This window comes from Hoplias malabaricus, chromosome 16 (assembly GCF_029633855.1).
Source record: "Hoplias malabaricus isolate fHopMal1 chromosome 16, fHopMal1.hap1, whole genome shotgun sequence".
Taxonomy (NCBI): domain Eukaryota; kingdom Metazoa; phylum Chordata; class Actinopteri; order Characiformes; family Erythrinidae; genus Hoplias; species Hoplias malabaricus.
In genome coordinates, this window is record NC_089815.1 from 12,589,289 (window position 1) to 12,611,418 (window position 22,130).

General features: G+C 36.3%; 1 protein-coding gene across 1 annotated transcript; it reads right to left on the reverse strand.

The window, feature by feature from the left end:
• Nucleotide 1: 1 nt before the first annotated feature.
• On the reverse strand, nt 2-21,268 carry si:zfos-943e10.1 (GRAM domain-containing protein 2B). The gene is made up of 12 exons (XM_066647993.1): nt 21,117-21,268; nt 9,071-9,220; nt 8,821-8,881; nt 8,475-8,547; nt 8,037-8,140; nt 7,781-7,879; nt 7,073-7,213; nt 6,010-6,106; nt 4,530-4,610; nt 4,348-4,447; nt 4,106-4,213; nt 2-2,692 (listed from the first exon to the last, which is right to left on the reverse strand). Exons 1-12 carry the CDS (start codon nt 21,206-21,208, stop codon nt 2,677-2,679), a joined length of 1,122 nt encoding a protein of 373 aa, XP_066504090.1. The 5' UTR covers nt 21,209-21,268; the 3' UTR covers nt 2-2,676.
• Between the last annotated feature and the right edge of the window lie 862 nt (nt 21,269-22,130).

Consider the following 22,130-nt stretch of genomic DNA (forward strand, 5'->3'; position numbering starts at 1 on the left):
CATCATTTGATTTATTCAGGGTCAAAGCTAGTCTCACAGAGACTACTTTGTATTACAGAGAATGCAATAAATAGAGTAGAGTGGAGGGTTTTAAGACAAAAATCATTACACAACATTACAACAATTGAATAGTGCAAATTAGAGAAATGATACTTTGTATTCTTGCATTGTGGTTACTTGGCAACAAGGAAGGGGCCCTGTTAAGTTAAATGTTTTCTGACACTGTCCAAGTGCAACAGTAAATTGCTGTAGTCTGACAGGCTAGGTCTTTTATTTGAATAAATCTGACAGAACAGCTCATAGAAAAAAAATATTACATGAATTAATAAGGGTAAGAGAACTGCAGATGTGGGCCACGTTTGGACTAAAAAGTCATAGCTATCTGGGTGGCATTGCAGTTTTTAAAAACTCAACTGAAACTGAAATAGTTTGTCAAGTTGATGCAGGTGAAGATCCCAGTTGCTGAAAATACTTCAAATAAAAAAGAGCAAGTCTGTGCACCTCCACAATGTTCTATACATTTCTGTGCATCACCACATTCTGTCTTATTTAAGCCATTTTGCTAGTACGGACCACGCCCGTAAAGGCTGAGACGGGGAGGTGAACTCAGAAGTCTTTGGGGAGGAGTAAAGGGCGGCTTACGAATGAGCATGAAGCTGGACCCCCGTTGAATAAATGAATATGAGAAAAGGGTGGAGGCAGGGTGGAGGTGGGAGCAAGTTTAATACAGGAGGCTCGGTGGGTTTGATAATGGCCGAACACGGCTCCGAATATGGGGATCAGGAGCGAGCTGACGTAGTAAAGCAGTCAAGTCAAGATCCGTCTCCTGAACTAAGTAAAGCGAGTTTGTCTGACGTGAATTTGTGAGGTATATATAGAGCTGAGAGGAGGAGTTTGGGCATGGTCCTACTCCCAAAAATATGTTATTACATAACTTCAATTAATGAGCGGAGAACAAAGAGGAATACAATGCATGGGCTTCCCAGGACTGGGACTGAGATAAACCAACCCATAGAGTCAGACACAGAATCAGAATCTGAGTGTTCATGAACTCATCACCCTGAGTAAAGGCTAGATAGCACCGTTTATTTCTCCAGAATGAAAATTGATGTATTTTTTTCTGATCACAAATATTCTCTTCTGTCATCTTGATTAAAAAAAAAAACATGATTTTTGCTTATTAAAAACTTGAACAAATTTGACAACTTGAGTATAATTAATCATTAAAGAGGACTGAGGGTTTGCAACACCTAGCAAAAGCAGTTGCTTTAAAATAATGTATTTGTGGACTGAGCTTGAACAAACAAAGACTAGGCTTGCCCTCTCTTTCTCACTGAACAGCACAATGCAATTATACTGACCCTACACCAGAATTTTAGTACTGCATCTGGTGGGCCAAAGTTGTTTTCTTTATAGTTTTAGTAATGAAATGATGAGGAGTGTAGGAGCAGAGAAATTTGGAAACTACACTAGACTTTGGCCCTCCAGTTTTTATAACACCTGTTTTACACATTAAAGTGCACTGATTCACTTGAAATTTTACAAGACACGTCTTTCACACATTGTCCTTTAGGACCATACACGTTTACAGATGCACACTCTCATGCAAATTTTTGGACCATGATATTTTGAAATGTGGCTTATTTAAATTTCTTTGATTTTTTACTATTTTGTTTTTACTGCCTTTCAGTGCTATTACAAATAAACCTGTTCTTCTGGTTAGCAATGTCAAGCAAGCACACTTTTCTTTTTTGTGGTAAATCTGAAAAAAATCTGTAGAGAGAGCTACTTCAATGCCTCTAGTTAAATATAAGACATCATCAGTATTTTGACAGCCATTTGACAGTTCATCTGATTAGGAACAGGCATCAGCAACAACAACACTGACTAAAGTAAACCAAAGTATAAAAGACTAAAAAAAAAAAATACTATAAAATCTTCTTAAAAACCTGATTGTAAGATTTTGTTGTGCATAGATGCATACATCCAGTAATATAAAAAGATTAAAGGGTTGGCCACCAAGTGATGATCATTAAAAAGTTTTTTTTTTAAATAATGCCAAAGCAAGGAGTAATGCTGCCACCCTTTAATCTGAAAAGAGAGAAAATCATCTTCACGAGAGGAGATTGTGATTGAGAAGTATTTGGCTGCTGTTTAGTTTAGCAGCCAGAAAATTCAGAATAAATATGAAAATCAAGGGAAAAAAAACATTTAAATGAGCATTGGAGGGAGCAGGAGTGTATAGGATCAATACATCCACTAAATAAATAAATCTAGTCAATTAATGACCTCCATCAAAACTCCAGGAAAATAACACATGGCATATAGATTATTTTTTTTTATCAAACTGCAAGGCTTTGTCTGATGCACAATTGCATTTTTCCCTGTTCAGAGACATGTCTCTGACTTTGGTTCAGCTTGGGAAAAGCAGAGTAGCAAAAGTCTCAGGTGACTGACTGAGGTCACATTTGCACTGGAGCCCTTTGGTTTACTCCTATTTTCTCCTTGGACATGAACATCAAACAGGCTTTGCTTTCAGAGCACTTTGGGGTCTACTGGGATTTCAGTAATTGCTGGAATGGGGATTTCAGAACTGATGCTTTTTGAGTTCCTCAGTGAAATCACCTTTTCTCCTCATGGTCATCAGACAACACAGCTCTCCTTTCATTGGCATAGTTACGTGTCTTTGTACCTGTGTGGGAGAGAAAGGATTGGAACTTTCTGATTAAATAGTTTTCAAAATGAAATATTTTCAAAGAATAGGAGAAACGTGTAGGATTTCTCGTTCTTTTTGGCAATAGCATTTGAGTTGTACGTATATATGCATTTTGTGTGGTTTTAAACCAAAAAAACCCATTTTAATATAAAAAATAAGTCATTTTTGTTACTGTAGTTTTAAGTCTGATATAGGCAATATGATACATCTCATTCAAATAGCAGTTTAGGATGAAACACTAATGGCAAATAATTTCATTGCAAATGGTTAAGGTCAGGGGCATTTCTAGCCTACTTTTTATACTGGGGCACACAAAATGCAGAGGGGCACAGCTGTATCCTCCTGCTTGCTAATCAGTCATAGGGGTACAACTGTGCATAACTAGATGTCTGTTAAATACTAAATAGATTAAGTTATTTAACATAGGGCTGTCGAAATAACTGCAATAGGGTAATACTGTGCTATTAACCAGACAATGGCAAGAACAATCACCACCGCAACGTAAACATTTTTTCATTGCATGGTCTTTCTTTTTACACTTTTGTGTGTGTGTGTGTGCAATGAATGTTAAATAAATTTGTTTAAATTATCGTGAAAAAGTTAGGAGTGTATTTTTTCCCAACTGTTGGCATCTGAACAGCTGAGTGTCAGTCTTAGTTTTATAAAATGGACACAATGGCAGCAATCCTAGTCACAAAACCAAATGCAGTTTCGCCTGTTTGGGAGCATTTCAGCTTTCAACCAAAGGAAAAGGGAGAGGCAGGCAACTAAGACGAGGCAATATGCAAAATCTATACCAGAAAGGTCGCTGTGAAACAGGGAAATCCAAAATTTGAGTCTCATCTATCTACCTATAATCCAGCTATGGAAGCCTAACTGCCTCCTCCAGCACAGAGTCATGGAGCAGCCTCAAAAGGAATAGTTCAGGCCAATTCCATGTGACAATTAGGAGTCTATCACTAGAATCAGGATGAATTCAGTAATTTGGGGTGGTATTATCGAATATTGCAGTTTTAATGACTATTATATTATTATTTTAATGACAGCCCTCATTTATCACAGGCATGGTAACCAAAGGATAGTCTTGCTGTCCAGCTCTAGGGTCCTGTGATTGTGGTTTCAATCCTGGCCTCAGGTCACTGTCTGTGAAGCATTTGGTGAGCATGGATTTCCTCCTGGTGATCTGATTCTCACAGTCCAAAAACATATGACTGTATGTGAACTGGCTGTGCTGAAGTGTCCATAGGTGTATATGAATGACTGTGTAAGTCCTGTGTAAGACCATAATGCTGCCTGGGGTGTGTTCCTGACTCTGAACAGGACAAAGCAGTTACATAAAATCAATGAATGAATTATGAGTGTGAGAGTGTATGAAACATGGCATCTTACCCGTTATGTAGAGTAAATTCAGGTAGAGCTCCTAGAGAGGCCAACTGTTCCTCCAGAGCCACAATACGCAGACCAATATAGCCCGAGGACAACAGCAGCAGTACCACTCTGAGTACAAAAAATGTTTTATCACATACTATTACAAAGCTTTTAATTTAATGGTGCTATAGCATCTGAAATGTTAAAAATGGTTAAATTAAGGTGTGTTTTATATGTATATATTTTGTGTATGTATTACTCACAGCATTAAATAGATAAGCAGGAGTGTATTGAGGTTGGTGGCTTCCCTCTGGATGAGGACTGATCTGGCTCTGTCAGTCATACTCCACACCCAAGATGTAACTTCACATATACAAATGTACATATGAGCAACTATTGCAGTTATAACTTATGCCTATTTTTTGGAAAGATGTGTGTATTATACCTGTGTACTCATCAGTGGAACTTTCTTCTTGTTCTCTGTGAGATACCCTCAACGTGGAAGAACTTCCATTAGACACTGGACCTAAAATACACAATAATAAAAAAATGTGTAGTGCCATTAAATGTAATGATGCCATTGATTCTTTAACAACTATAAATATTAGACAGCTATCAGCAGAAAATGTATATTAGAGGCTGAAACTGCAGAAAGGTTTGAAATGCTAAAAAATTAACAAAATATGTTTGTGTATCATGACAATTGTATTTAAATATTTAATTTCCGAGTTTTATAATGACTTATAACGACGTTTTAAGCATGATTCAAAATTGATTCTCATTGCTGGGTTTGTGATTGGATATTCCTACAATGTTGTAAGCAACATAAATTAAGCAAAATCAGAAATGGAAAGCAAGACGAGTATGGTATATGATGTTAGCTTGCTGGATTTGTTGATGTGTTCTGGGAGACGGCAAATTTCACAACATTCAAGCAACATTAGATGAAAGCTGATATCTCTATAATGCACAATGTTACAGATACTGCATCATTACAAAGGAAAGGGTATAACCATTTCAATGTGAAAGTGTTATTTAAAAGCAAAAGTGCTAATAAGCCTCTTTTTTGGGCAATTACATTGGCAATTTTCAGTGTTGTATTTGTAAAATATATTTGCTTTTGTAACTATACTTACAGTTAAATAAAACTTGTGTTTGATATTACCAACAACATAAATAATCCAGTTCATTAACAGTACACTATGTTTAATACCGTATTTGTTAGTTTTGTGTGAATTGATTTTTTTTTTGTCTGATTGTCTAAATTCTAAAATTTGTCAGCTATGTTATATTTTATACTGTACCAGTCAAAAGTTTGGACACATCATCTCATTAGTCACTGGTGGAATAGGGCTATTCACTGTATACAACTCTGCACCAGCCCCTACCTCTGCACAACTCAAGTTATGGTCTCAAACTCATTAAGAAGGCGAGCAGTTCTACAAATTATCTCTTTGGCTGTTCACTGAAAATCATTTCAGGTAACAATCTCATGAAGCTGATTGAGAAGGCCAAGAGTATGCAAAGATGTCATCAAAGCAAAAGAAGGCAGCTTTGAAGAACGTAAAACATATAACATATTCTGGTTAGTTTAACACTATTTTGTTTACTGTATAATTCCATATGTCTTCCACATTCATTTACAATGTAGAAAATAATAAAAAACAAAGAAAAACATGATCTGCTGACCATGAATTTGAAGATGTATAAACTTTTGACTGCTACTGCACATTCACAATATGTGATAAATGGCCCAAAACAAGGAAACCCTCCCTGAGTGGGCATGTCCAAACATTTGACTGGTAATCTACATCTTATATTGCCCACTCCTACCCATGCATAAAATCAAGCAGTAATAGTCTCGATTCACTATGCTACATCCTTCATAGTTATTGGGCAGGTTGATGTGTATGCCTTTCTCTTACCTCTGTTAAATCTAGTAGGAGGGAATTGTAGAACAAGGCCTGAATCTGCCCCATCCAGCTCCTCATAGGCATCAGTTAAACTGGACTGGCTAGAGTTCTGCAAACACACACAGAAACTTGGCCTATGATTGCATGTATAATACAAACAAGTTGATGACTGTCCAATCTGAACATATTCAGTGCAATAAGGAATTTATTCTGTGCATAAACACATCTCAAATGTCAGTTTGATCTGATTGAATATGTTTCTGCCATTCAGAATTATTTACAAGAAGTCTCCGAACAGGCAAGAGGAAATATTTGTAACCCCATTTCCAGAAAAGCTGGGATATTACATAAAAATGTTTTTTAAGAATCTGTGATTTGTTTATTTACTTGAACCTTCATTTAACTGACAACATTACCAAGAAATTATTTTGAATATTTTCAGTGACCAGCTTGATTGTGTTTGTAGTTATAAACAAATGTAGAATTTGATGCCAATAACACATTCCAAAAAAGCTTATATTGGCAAAAAAGTAGCATTATAATATTTTGGAGGTAAATATAACAGGAATTAAAGGAACATTTCTAAATGCCTTGTCTTTTCAAACAAAGGTTGGTCACAATTCAAAACATTTTGCCAAAATTTGTGAAATAATTGTCAAACAGTTCAAATTGTCCCAACATTTCTGGAAATGTGTTTGTATATAACGTTGGAATAAATAAGAAGGAAAAGAGCAAGGTTTGTTATATTTTACCCCATTATATTTCTGACCAAGAAAACTGTGTGGTACTGCCACAATCAGATCACAATTTTTGCACCCCAGGTCAAATTATATGTGGAAATAAATTAACACGTTCTACAAAGAATATATTTCAGCACAAAAGACAGCCAGATCAAAATCATTACTGCAGCCATTATTATTATATAGTATTATTTCCAAAAACGTCAGAAAAACATCATGTTCAGGATTGTATTAACACATTTACAAGTAGAAAATTAACTAACTGTGCCGTTTAACATGTGATATTCAAGCTATTGTACACAACTGTACAACAACATGGCAAGAGTGGCACCTACCACCAGTTTGCTGTGATCAAAGCTGTTTTCTGCAGAAGAGAACAGTGGGCTGCTGTTGGCGCTGCAGTCCTCCAGATGGGGGCAGATTGAACGCAGCAGCTTGTAGCAGCCCTCACGGTTCCGCAAAGACACAAACAAATACTACAACACAAACAAAATCACAGCTCAGGAGGAAGGCACTTCATAACATTTAATTTCATATTCTACACAATAATACTATACATAAGAATCTTTTCTAAATAAACTATTGTGAGCATTTGTGGAAATTGTTTTGTTATCACATGGCCTACAGAAGCCCATTTTTGATAACAAGTCATTATATGGCTATGTCATGCAGTTTGCTTGATATTTGCAGCTATTGGCCAATGAAAGACATGACATAAATCTTGTATTTAGGCCATGTAATGCCAGGCTTGTTAATGCCGGCAGTAAACCTATCAATTATATATTGATTGTGGTGAGTTGTGTTAAAGTTCTGTTAATAAAAAAAGAGTAGTGAGTAACTAATTTAAATAAGTTAAATGAGCTATATCTTTTGTCAGCTGAAAGCTACAAAGTATCAATACCATGCAAGAAAGTTAATTTATCAGCCAAGCGATCCCCTTTAGTATTCCCTTAGTAATTTAATAGCTGTGCACAATAAACAATAAAAGGTATCTGTTAATTGTATTTATTTTATGGCAGTTAATATTCTGTTAAAAAGCTTACCTTGTCTCCTACATTAGTGCGTATGGACAGGGCGTTTGGCACCAGCAGAGCAGTGTTCTGCTTCTTCAAAACAAAGATATTTGATACTGGTATCACCACCTATTTTAAACACAAAAATATAACAATGTTTAACATATTAAATACCTGATCACTAAAAACTGCTTTATGATGACCCATCTTTTTTTTTATTATAATTGCAAGCTGCTACTTTACATTGTGCTTTGATTCAAAAGGTTAGTTGTCCCATATTATTTACCTTAGTGGCTCTGAGAAGCACAGAAGAGTGAAAGCATACATTATTCTCAGTGATGTAGAGCCGCCCATGGTAAGGCACTTCTCTTTGCAGGGCACAGATGTATGCTGGAAAAACACGTATACATACATCCATACATATATATATATATACATACATCCATATATATATATATATATATATATATATATACACACACCCAAGTTATGATCTCAAACACATTAAGAAAGTGAGCAGTTCTACAAATTATCTACAAACTCTTGACAAGGCCACAGCAGTTCACTAAAAACATTCACAATATTTAGAGAATGGCCCAAAACAAAGGAAACCCTCTCTGAGTGGGTGCGTCCAATAATTGACTTTAGTGCAGGTAAAAACAAATATATTCCTGTGCTATAGGGCTGTGCTGTGCTCTGCCATCTAATCTATGTGTTCGCTTACCATGCAGCAAATCTTCACTCTCTGGGATGTCTGGAAATAATTTGTGGAATGTTTTGTTGTGCTTGATAAAGCTCTGTTGAGGAACAATATACAAATGAGATGTGAAAGGTGAAATGAAAGTGGAAATTGAAAACAAGAAAAAGTAGAAACCATTGTAAACGCCATTCTATAGTTACAGCTATATATAAATTTGGTCAAATTATATATTCTGTTGATTTTCTGTGTGAAAATAAGTTCAGGTATGCTTTAGATGCCATAATTAAATATGATATTTTTGTATTTGCTGAATTTATTAGAATAGATAAATATAAATTTTGAGTCTTATTGTAACATTATGCAAACTTACACTGTTCGAGTTAATGCTGTCATTCCTCTCCAAAGGCCTGTCTCCTCCAATTGTGAAAGACCTGAGCAGAAACAAGAACTTAATGATTTCAAAGCCTAAAACAGAGCCTTTACATACAATATTTAATTATATTCACAGCATCCATATAGCTCCTAAAGCAGCTAAATTAATAAACACCATGAAAACCCTGAAGTGGAAATTAAAACAGAAAGAAAACGAATGAAAATATTTCAAGTGGCTGGCATTATACCTAGGCAGAGAAGGCCTGCTGAGGCTCTTGCTCTGGTGCTGGAGTTCAAGCTGAGCTTCCTCTAGGCTAAGGGCCTTCCTGGGCTCCAGCCTCTTCTTCGTCTTTTCCTTCGTTTGTTTGGTAGGGAGCACCCCGGTTTCTGGCTGGTAACTGTGGAAGGAATTAGGAATGTCAGCAAGGCTTATAAAGTCAAAATGACTTATAATTTAGAGAATCTTTCAGTGCTGAATTTAGGACACTTAATATTCATAAAGTGAAAAAATGAGTTTATCCTGGCATGAAACCACCAGAACAGGCAGACCCATGTTTCACAGTAGAAGGGGTGGAGGAAGAAAGGTTTTGACATCTGCAGGTGCTGCAAGAAGTGGGGTAAGAAGGCAAGCGAGTGCCATACACCAGAGCCTGTGGGAAACAAGAGCACCTACCCTGATAAACCTACACTTATAAATAGCTTAATGGCCGACCTGCAGCATTAAATGTAAATGTGCTTTTATTTTCAACACAACATACAAAGGAAAAAGAAATGTATGCCACTGCACTGCACTACAGGCAGTGAACACACACACACACACACACTGAGCAGTGGGCTGCAGAGATGTTACAAGAACCAATACTTCAGTACTAAGTCAATACCAAAATTCTGAAAACGATACAATTCTTGTTTCCTGTGGTACCGGAGGTACCGAATGTTTCACAGATCTCCCAGACCACATGAGGTCACCATAATAAGCCTACAGGTTAATAAGCCAAGGAAGCTAAAACAACAACACCAACACGAGGAATGGCATTGGCAGGAGAAGAAACAGGTCCATTGCGACTGGTTGAAAAAAAAAAAAAGTTGCTGCGTCACAAATCCTGAAGAGCCCATGAGCGACTCACACACAAACAAAGCATGCCAGAGCTAACCTTAGGTTGTAACCTTCAAACAGAGACCAAATTTGAGTCTTGAGTCTCCATCAAAGCATTCATAAATATAAATAAATAAATAAATAAATCAACACAATTTTAAAATCTACAATTATTATAGAATAAGGTACAATTAGGTTGTCTAATAAATGGTACTGAATATGAGGTTACCACCACAGTTTTTAAAAATTAAAACAACTCAAGTTTCTGTGGTAATTCTGTTGTTAAACTTCAGTTTTCCCCCCTCAAACATACTGTTATAAGACGCAAAGCTTCTGAACGTAAACAAACCAGAGAACAGTTTCCCCCACAATCATTGATATTCCTTTTAAGTGTACATCCTAAAACATTAAAAAATTTGATTCAAAATAAACTCTCCCAGGCATATCATGTAGTCTAAATCTTTTGGAGGTGTTAATCCTTACCTGTTCAAATGATTCTCCAAACGCCTGGATAATCTCAAACTCAAAGACCTATTCATAGCATGTAATCCTTCTGAGAAACAAACAAACAAACAAAAAAAAACTGGTAGCTGGTTTCAGGGCATCACCAACTAATCTGACAAGCAGTGGCTGTTTATTGCCCTAGAAATGCAAAACCTGTCTAAGCCTAAATAAATCAAACAATAAAAATAGACAAAACCAAAATCTAGCAGCACTAACCCTAATGTCAGTCTGGTAGAGTGTGTGCCCAATGAATGTGAAATCTTCACAGCACACATTCTTAAAAGAGGTGGGACCTGGCCAGTAAAGGTGTGCCGCCTCATGGAATGAATTAATGGAACACGTCTTAACATATGTACACAATACACTGTGCATGATTACAGGTCAGTGCTTGTTAAAATCAGTCCCACCAGTCTATTTAATCTGATTTTGTTTCTCATTAGCCAGACATTTTGTTTTGACTGTTAATACATAGTATTATCCACAGAAACAAAATTGCATATAATATCTTTGAAAAGAATGACGGAAGCAGGAAATATGTTTACACTTAAGGGTGGAGTCCACCTAATGACAGACTTTCTCTCTACCACAGCTGTCTGAAATAGAATATTAGTACAGAACAGAGAATCAGAGAGCAGGGAGTCGAAGTGAACGTGAGCTTGCTGTGTAGCATATCTATCTGGAAGCCACACAACTTGAACTCTATCACTGAGATAAATATGGTACAATAATGTTCCCTAACTAAAGGGACAGAAGATGTACCTATGAGGGTACCACCACAGTGATAGTTTTTCTGGGAGTATTTGCAGGTTTGGCAAACACAAACATACTGTTTGAAAAAAATAATAAATAAAAAACAACCAATATCTCAACATTTATTGTCATATTAGAGTAGTATTATTAGCATATTCATTTGAGTTCATTTTTAATTAAGTCTTTAAATGTTTCTTTCTTCTGTGAACTGTTGGCCACAGCATGCCACACATTTTACTGTGTGGGCCAGACTGTATTATAAATGGTCCATGGTGTGGGCGCATGAGCCTGCCAGCAGCTTGAAACACATCATCCCTCCTCCACGATGATGATAAAGTGTGAACTAACTGAAATCCCAATTAGTTTGATGATTATTTTGCTTTAGTCCAACATATAATGGCTCATATGAGACCCTAGCTAGGCTCTGACTTCAGTAAAAAAAAAAGGAACTTAACCAAGGTATAAGACATCACAGTTGAAAGGGCAAAAGAAAAAGAACTATAGAACTACATAGAACTATATCTCAGGCTGGCTGAAAGAGTTCATGAATGAATGACATAGGATCTGTTAGGTCAGTGGTTCTCAAACTGTGGTAAGCGTACCACGTGACAAGCGTACATGAATTAACAAATGGTGGTACACGCGGTCGCGGTGGGTCCAGAGCCTACCTGGAATCACTGGGAGCAAGGCAGGAACTCACCCTGGAGGGGGCGCCAGTCCTTCACAGGGCGACACAGATTCACTCACACACTCACACCTATGGACACCTTTGAGTCACCAATCCCCCTACCAGCGTGCGTTTTTGGACTGTGGGAGGAAACAGGAGCATCCGGAGGAAACCCACACGGACACGAGGACAACACACCAATCTCCTCACAGACAGTCACCCGGAGCAGGACTTGAACCCACAACCTCCAGGTCTCTGGAGCTGTGTGACCCCTGGAGCCCTAAAGACTTGATTAATAACTGAAAATCTCAAAATTAAACATGTTCACGTGTAAACTACATAATGTTTCACAGTTTTCATAATTAAGCTTTAATAAAATCCATTTGTGTTAAAAAATACAACATAGGCTATGAATAAACAATAGTTCAGTAGTCTGTAAGGGAAGGGCTGAGCAGCGCTCCCCTATTTCTTTTTTCCAGGGAGGGATCCATGTAAATAAAGCCCAATGTAAGCAAAGGCTAGAGACAGACACGAGCAATTTGGACTATTACTAAAAGAGAAAACAAACTGAGATCAACCAAGCGAAACACTCCTAAGCCCAGAATGACTAAATCTAGAGGCATAAAAATAGAGAGCACATTTAACTGAAGTACATCAATGTGGTCATCATTAGAGTAAACAGAGTTTAAAAGTGCCACGCCTCCTTCTTCTACTAATAAAAGTGCTGGGAGCTGCTGGGAGCACCTGCTCCTGCACCTGCTCCATTTTCACATATAGCCTAGTAAATCACATGTTAAATTGACCTCTCTTCTCCTTTTTATTCCTTTCAAAATGCTTATATCCCCAAAAATGTATTTGACCTCATAAATGTATAATTTCAGTTTAGGCCTAGTAATTTGTATTCTCATTATTTTTAGTAATTAATTTAGAATTTTTTTTTGTAATGCCTGCAAATTACAAATATTCAAGCAAGACATTCATAATATTCATAGGTGGTACTTGGAGGTTTTGGTTTGATAATAGGTGGTATTTGCTCTAAAAGGTTTGAGAACCACTGTTCCTAACACACCCAGAAAGTTGACAAAAATATAATCTTATGACAGATAAATAGATTTAAATATCTTTAATTCCTCAGGATTAATACTCATATTATAAATGTTTATTTTTTGGCTGCAATATGATCCCTCATTTTAAATTACATTCCATTTATGAAGGAGCAAGAATCAGATTACTCAATTTCCATAAGTGCTTTCGTAAGAATGAGATTAATCCATGATGGTTTACTTTTAAGGAAGTACTGGAAGGTGTTGACTAATTACATCTTAAAAAATGCTATCAGATACTTGTGTGCTATCAGAACAATGTGCTTAGTGCAGCAATGCAGACACAATGGATGTTTATGAAATTATCATAATGTTCTAGTAGAAATTGCTTTTTTTGCTATTCAGCATGTCTTAGAATTCCCATGGTGGGAGCTTTAAAGAGAGCATGTATTTTTCCAAAAGCCTGCTCCTGTGGGTTATTTCTGTCAGTTCTGTTGCTTAACCACATCAGTAACTAAGTACTAACCAGAAATCTGAAAAGGTTTCAATTAATTGTCTAAAAAAAAAAACCCTTGCATTAAGCCGCCTGCTTCTTCTTGGTGATTAAAAAATGTCAGCCAATTTTAAAACAAAAAATGTTGATAAGTTCCATTATTATTTCATAACCAATATTTTATAGCTAGAATTAGAACTAGTGATTGCTGGTAATTTTTTTTTAACGTAGGCATGCAAGCATTAAAACAACCATTGCATGGTTGCAATAAACAGATACTAATTTAAGGACTGAAAAATATTCATCAGTAAACAAACATGAGTTATTTCTGAGCTTGAAAGGCCCACAGTGGCATAAACTTTCAGGCCTTTTAAAAATGAGTGCATTTGTCTCTGAAAAACTACAAAAACAGTTTTAATTTACAGTCCTTATGAGGAGAAAACCAGGAAAAGAATTCCAATCAAACTTGACTAAAGGTAAGGTAAGTCTCAGTGGGGCAGAAGTCAAGGACTGCGGCTGATTTTCTCACATTGCTTTAGCAGAGCTTGTGCTGATTGATAATGAACTCATTACCTGCAAAAGTGAGCAAGTAAATAACAATTTGAAGAAAACACCATTCCCCTGTTTAAATGATTTTTTTAATTTGCTGCTTAAAAAATGATCTTGTGTTATAAAAGCTCAACAGATGTGTAAGTCTGGCACAAATATCCAGTTAGTATTCGAGCCACTTTATGCAACAAGCTAAACTGAAGATAATGAGTAAGTTAATGGATATCACATGCTCAACAAGCACCACATACCAGGAAGTCAGTTGAACATCTCTTTTTTTAATCTAATGCTTAGTCAAAGGCCTTGAACTTTCATCCCCAATATCCTGGAAAAACAAGAGGCATTTTACTGGATGTGGACAATGCTGGCAACAGCTTTAGAGAGACCTGAAAATTATATAGGTATTTTAGAAAAACCATTGTCAAATATATAACATTTGGATTGAAATATTCTTGAGAAATTGCACAGTACAGTTTGCTTCCCTTTTTGAAGCATTGTACCAAATTTCAGATTTGAACTGGAATGGATATTTTATATAATTACATAATGTCTGGCATGACATTCAGTGTTAAACCCAGAAATGTGGGTTTACATCTTCTAGACATAAAAAAGGGCCTTTGAAGAAATTAAACACCGTCAAATTTAAATATTTTCTCCGAAGTGTTTAAACCTACTTCTTATGACAAAATCAAGTCATGACATTAGAGGCTTACTAATTCTAACACATAACAGCTGCTCCTCCACTTGTTTCTGTGGAAAATCCCATACCACTTATAGAAAACAAACAAAAATGCCCCTACCTCTCAACTTCCTCATCTGCCACAATATCTGTTGTCACCAAAATGCTTGGAAAATTGTTGTTTTCCATGATGTACAGAGCTTATGAGTGTTTTCGCCTCCACTGCAGTCTTGACTCAAGAATTGTCCCCTTAATTCACAGCCCAGGAGGACGCTGCTGAGTCTAAAGGTCTCTTTTTACAACAGCTTCTATGACAAATAAAGCTGCAGAGTCTGAACAACATGCAGTGATCCAAGGAGCAAAGTGTGAACAAGAAGGTTTTTTACACTGTGTAGTGGGTGTTTCCTTGGAAACAAGACCACTGTGCAAGTATCAATGAGTGGTGAAAATAAATGTAATACCACTGTATTACATATATATATATATATATATATATATATATATATATATATATAATGACATTACAGCAAAGTGAATATATATAAAGAAGACCTGAACAATCAAAAGACAAAAAAAAAAAACCCTCATAAAAGGGCACTACAACGTTGCACCAAATTCTGTTGAAGCATACTGGACAATACTAATGTTCTTGAAAAAAAGTGACTTACAACAGGGGAAAGGCTTATTCATTGGTATTCAAAAAAAGTAAGTTGGCTGGATTGGATGCCCTGAAGTAAATGATCTAGTCCTGTGTACTAAATGAGGTTGTTATGTAGGCTGACATTACTCCATTGACCTTACACTTGCATATTAGTGTGATCCTTAAAGTCCAGCTGACATGCTAAAAGGCAGACCAAGTTATTCAGTTAACTACACTTATTTTACATCCATAAGTTCCTGGTAAAAGACCTTGTCATGATGGTAGCATTTCTCCAAAATATCAATATAGGACTCTCAATGATATATTCACATATATTCAAATCACCCATGCTGTAGGAACTTATGCACCCTTATGATGCACCCACAGATGCTGGTTTTTGCACTGCTACACTTAATAGTTGGGACTGTCTTTTTCACATTTTTCAGGTAGGCTCCAAAGTCAAAATACAGTAATTATAGTCAAAACACATACACACAAACCACAGTTTTTCTTTGTTCAATATAGATAAAATTACCTTGATTAGAGCTTCTGAATGTCAAATTGCCCAACCCTATAATCATGTAATACTACTTCAAATCAATATGAATGGAAACATATGAGAATATATAAGAATATGCTGAATTTGCCTGGTGGGCTTGCTTGAAAAAAGGGACTCCTAACCTTACAGTTGATAAAAGCAGGAAAGTGGCCAGTTCACAGTTCAGAACAAACACCGATCTCAGAAGCCAAACAACAATGTACCACTTGTTGCCTGGCTCTATCCCCTAAATGTAGGGGATATTTGTGTGAGTCATATGGCACAATGCATCACGCTGACTTCCTTCAGCTGACTGTCTGCACAGAGGACTTTCTTCCTACTGACTAACAACGTGCTGCCTGGAATTCACACCTGAGTCTCACATGATCCTGCTGCAAGCCTACACAAAAGTATGAAGTATGTAACAAGTCACAAAACTCCATCATCTGATTAGCCTGAATTGACCCATCTGACATTATAAGATACCGTGTTATATTGATTTAATTTGGCATCTCAATATTCAACAAGGCAAAGATAAAATCTGGCTAAAAACATGCCTTAAATAGTGCATTGATTAGAACTAACCCTAATCCTAATTTTAGAATATTAGTTTCCCAATGCAGCACCTTAGCCACAAGCTATTCAGCAACATTATGTATTTAAACACCTGTTATATATATATATATATATATATATATATATATATATACACATACATATATATATATATATATATATATATATATATATATATTTTTTTTTTTTTATAGTAATTCTCTTTGTAGGTAATATTTGTAGGTAATGTGGTTTTCAGTTCCCAGCATAAACTAGTACAATGAAATCAGAGAAAATGAAAGTGTCAGTAACAATAAAGTAGGCTTGAAGTGACTCATGTGTATACTAAACCCAACTCTAATTTATAGGTTGGAAAAAACAGATGTACTACAAAGCCCTATTTGGATTGGGGTTGTTTTTCCGAGAGGTCATATAATGTTATGCAATAAAAATTTTACATGCCTCTTCTATTTTTAAACCCTTGCATTTGGATGGCACTGAAAAACTAGAGTAGGTATGAGTAGAACAGGTATGTATGTAAGTGTAAATATGCTGTCAATGTACTATAAGAGAAGCCTACTCTTTCCTGTTATGTGTTTGTTCATAGCAAATATACTTTGGACACCATGGAATGTGTATACTTGTGTGTTTTTAAAATGTCAGTAAAAAGAAAAAACTAACGGATTGGTCTTGGTACCAGGTTGCCATTTCGATCCCCAGTACCAGCAGGAGCATCTATGGCTGAAGTGCCCTTGAGCAAGGCACTGAACCCCCAAATGCTCCCCGGGCACCAGGGATGGCTGACCCTTGCTCAGGGTGTGTTCACAGCCTAGTTTAGTCACAGCCTAGTATGTTTGTGTGTGTTCACTGCCACAGATGGGTTAAATGCGGAAGACTGCACTTTACATTACATTACATTAGGTGCCATTATAATCACTTCTTTTATCAGCCTGCATGAAGTCCCTGTTCTCATTTCTTTTATTTAATTTTAACTTTTTCCTTCTTATAAAGCTTTCCTAAGTGAAGTCCGAAGAACTACACAAAGTAACTGTTTCAGTAACTTGCATTTATGTATCATTTTGCTGCTTATTCAATATTTTCTGGGACTATCAATGGAAACACACACTCAGAGGCTAAATATGGTTTGCAGCAAAAGCTAGGTGAGATCAGTATGTTTCAAAAGCCTATTTAAATATATGTGCAAAATTCTGACACTGTGTATTAAATACAACAAAACTTTTCTTGTTTGTAGCTGACAATATAACCATGAGACTAAATGATGAGATAGAAGAGTGTATCTGTGATGACATTTTATAATACTGGATTTTAATAATTTAAACCACACTGCGTTAAAATCACTGTAGTTTTAACGTAGATGAATTATAGAGCCTGTGGTTTCTTAAATACCAGGGCCAGTTGCACAAAACACCTTAAGTTAAGATTTTCCTTAATGTCAAAGTTAAGGTTTGCTTAAAATAAATTCGGATGCAGAAAACACCCTAAGTCTTTCCTTAATATATTCACTTATGTATTTAAGGTTTTTTTCCTTATCTTTGCCTTATCCCTTAAGGAATCCCTTAAAGCATTGCACAAAACACCTTAGCAACCAACCACTGTCTTAACCACAACATTGCAGTTTATGGTGAAAAATGAACGTATCCTGAGGACAGTGTTCTACGACCAGGGGAAACCCACTGGATACTGAGCAGCTGATTTTAGATTATAGATTGAATCGGCAGTCAATGCATGATTGATTTATTGTCTTGAGTTGGATCACGCTACTTTTCGCAGCTGTGCTCTTCCTGCTGCAATGCAGTTAATGATTCCTCTCTGATTTTATGTTACAGGGTCCTTCCAGCCAGTAATTTCAAGAGTTTCAAATGCCCATCTGCTGAAGTTTGTGAGCTGGTACAAGAGAGGCGATAACAGGTATCACAGTGAGTGCATGTAAACAACAATTTCCATGGAAACAATAGAATTTTACTCCCGTAAAAAATCTGGTAGTGCAGTACATCCCTTAACACACTTCCTTACTTAAGAAAATCTTTGAAGGGATACTGTGCAACACCCTTAATTAAAGGAGCAATCTGTAATACTGACACCAAGCTTTAAAAATGGGACCTATAATACAGTTTCAAAACAGTAGTGAGAGCTGTCTGCCTCCTCCTCAGACATACAGCTCGAGCAGGTTGCCAGTTTGAGGAACGAACAAGCAAGAGACGAGTTCAAGAACTTGGGCCAACTTCTTATAACACTATAGCTAACACTTCTTATTTCTCATTTTATCCATTTAAAACACACGACCAGGTGTACATCATGTACTAATCTACCTACTAGTGAAATGCTTATATTTGCTGTGTACTATCAAGTTTGATTTATCCATTCCACCTTAAATAGGTGAATATGCAAGGCTTTTCAAACACAATTATTATTCCTTAAATTGTTTAAAACACACAAACAATGGTGTTTACACCTTTTAATCATGTTGTTATTCACATTCTTCATGTAAAACACATGACACCTTTCAAATGCCTCCCTTTCTTTATATAAAACACACAGCCTCTGATCTTTTTAATATATTCATAGGCATCGGTACATCTATTTTTCAGAAATATTTTTTCAGAAATAAATTGCAGTTGTAGAAGGGCAGCGGGGCTTTTTGGGTCCAGTAAAATTTTACGTTAACTATGTTCACTTGGCCATTTCATGGCTGCGAGACACTGTTTGTAGACCTGGCCTCATGGTGGACTGTAAAATGATTGTACTAAGGGCGGGATGACAGGCAGGACCTCGGAGGCCGGAATTATAGGAGCTCCGCTCCGAACTGGGCACTTCTCAAGGAGAAAATACTGCTTTAGCAATGCTATGAGAGGCCTTGACTGTTTCCTTAATCTATGATCACACACCCTGGACATTTTATGACTAAGTACAGTAAATATTCTACAGATTGTTCCTTTAAATCCCTCAGATAAGGAGAAATTAAGCCTTAAGAGTCATACTTAAGGGGAAAACTTAAGGTGTTTTGTGCAACCAGCCCCTGGGATTGTAGAATGACTCCATTAGGAAACAGTATTTGCCCAGTCAGGCACACCAGCTGCAGTTCGACCCATGGAGAGTGGGAAAAACACAGCTGTCCAGAAACCATATCAAACAATATTTAAGAAAGACATGCCCTAAGAGCTAATCTATTTACATGGAGTAATAACTGTCAATTTGACCCTCTTACAAATGATTAATTATATAATGGCATCTAGAGCAAGAATTAATTAAATTATAGCAGCTGAATGGGGATCTGAAGATTTAAGACAGACATAACCAAACAACCTGGTGAAAGAGTCAAGTAGATAGCAAGATAAGTCAATTTGCATTTAAAAACAAAGTCACACCCTTTCACACTCACATAAAATTATTAGCAGAGGACTACATGATCCCAAATTAATATGCTACACATTTCACTTACTTGATGTCAGATTACTCAAACTAAATTGCTTCTAATGGTCAAATTTCCTACACAATAGTGCAAAATCGGCCATTTACTCAATTTTCTCAGCAACTCTGCATACCTTTTTGGCCCCTGGCTCTGAATTTACATCTACAGTAATTAGATATGTATAATACTGTGGGCAATGAGTGGACACAGTTTAAAAACTCAAGCAGCACTCTTGTGTCTGATCCACTCATACTAATGCAACACATACCAATACCATGTCACTGCAGCACTGAGAATGATACACCAGCCAAATCATACCAGTCCTGTGGTGGTCCTCTGGGGGTCTTGCCCATTAAAGAACAGGGTAAACGGTGGTAAGTCGTGATGCAGAACATTAAATGGACTACAAACTTCTCCTTTGTTGTTGACAGTTGAGTTAAAAGAATGGACAGTAAGTGTAGAAACAAGGAGGTGGCCATATTGTTATGGCTGATTAGTTTCTGCCACTCCAAGGTCTAGACAATTTTGTCCATTTTCAATCAAAGTCATTGTTTGGTAATTCAGATATGTCCTTCTATCTATTTATCCAACAGCTCCAGCATGATGTAAGAGAGAAAATGAGCCAAGGCCTAGTCTCTTTAAATCCCAGAGGACAAGATTACATCCATGATGAGGGTTGAGCAGAAAAAAACAATGGACAATTACGATTCACAAAAACGAAATAAAGCAACAATAAACGAAGCTAAAATCTGTTAGCATGGTACTATTTCTGAATCAGACTACCTTTAAAAGGCTTTACATTTTAACCAGGGTTCGAATATTCAACAGACACAACAGATCACTATTGACGTTTTATACATTTTGGTTAACTACTATGTTATAATCATTATGAAGTTAATTGAAAAACATCCATAAAATAGTAGTCTTTTGTAAAGTGATAGCAGTAACAAGAACAAATCGGTCTTAAAGCGGAAGATCCATGAGACATTTCGGAATTCCAGTTATCGCTAAGTATAATTTTGTTAGATAAGTAGTTTCGAAACGTGTCCGCAGTTAATATTATAAAAAAAACTCTTAAGTACGTTGACAAGCAATTTCCTGATCAATTCTGCTAAATCACACATCCGGCTATTGCTGTAATATAGTATCTAACGATTTTGTTTTTCCTTTTCGAATTTTACGTTCCATATTAATTTTAGGGTGGAACAGAAAAGGCGAACTTCAGTTTGACTTCAATTCTTTTCTGTAAAAGAATTATGAAAGTCTTAACCCAATTCGGCATATCGGAAGCTGTAATGAAAGAGTCACCGGCTTATTTAGCGATTACTGTTAGCTAGCTGTTTAGCTTACCTCTCTTTCATTAGATGCTTGATTCTGAATATAGCTTTTTCGTCAATTTTTCTTAGAAACGTCTTCAATCTCTCTTTCTTGTTTTCAAGCATTCTTCCACTAGCCGTTATCTGCCCAAGAACCTCCCAAATCGCCACTATTTTACTCTCCCGTTTATCTGAATCCCTCTCCTCCTTCCACCACGTATGCTGATTAATATGAGACAAAATCGGACCAAGTCTTTTCGACCAATCAGAAATGGCCCACAGTTAAAAAAAAGTCAGGCCAGTAAAGTACTCCAATCACTGCGCGCAACATACAAGTTATGGACAACCCATTACCTTTTATGGGAGAGACACATGTGGGTGTATGAAAAATCGAGTCGCATGCAAAAGCTTGGGTACCATGGTCAAATTACATATCAGTTGAGTTTCCCACACATTTCGTGCAAAAAAACTGAGGCACATTTTCAGTGTCATACTAAAATAATTACAAATTGTGTAATATCGAATTTTGCACAAAAAAGCAAAACTCAATTGTGAAGTTTATTTAATATTTAAATCACACACACACACACACACACACACACACACACACACACACACACACACACAGGTAGATTAATTTCCTTTTAAACTTTTACCATAATTACAATATAAGCCAAATCCATTAAACCATGCCAATATACACCTTACATTCTCTAGATAATTTCATACACATAGAAGAGAATGTTGTTGTTGTTGTTGTTGTTGTTATTATTATTATTATTATTATATTAATAACAGATCTGTACAATATCTCAAGTGTAGTTGGTGGCCTATTCAAATTTGAATTTTCTACTATTAAATTAGATTCAATAGTATCTGATACTATTTGAAAAAAACTTTTAGAAAAGAACAATGCTAATTTTCATAAACCAACCAACCAAAAGCAAACAAACAAACAAAAAACAATCTGCATAGTTAAATCAATTAGATGGACATAAAGCAATTAATTATTATTTAATTTGATGTGAAATTGTCCATTTTAGTCAAA

What these genes read in the sequence shown, in the direction of transcription:
- si:zfos-943e10.1 (XM_066647993.1), bottom strand. Translation starts at nt 21,208, where the DNA reads ATGCTTGAAAACAAGAAAGAGAGATTGAAGACGTTTCTAAGAAAAATT. An exon ending in TGCTTCTCAGAGCCACTAAG is followed by an intron (nt 7,880 to 8,036) that starts GTAAATAATATG and finishes TGTTTAAAATAG; the next exon opens with GTGGTGATACCAGTATCAAA. An exon ending in TTCCACTGATGAGTACACAG is followed by an intron (nt 4,448 to 4,529) that starts GTATAATACACA and finishes GTATATGTGAAG; the next exon opens with TTACATCTTGGGTGTGGAGT.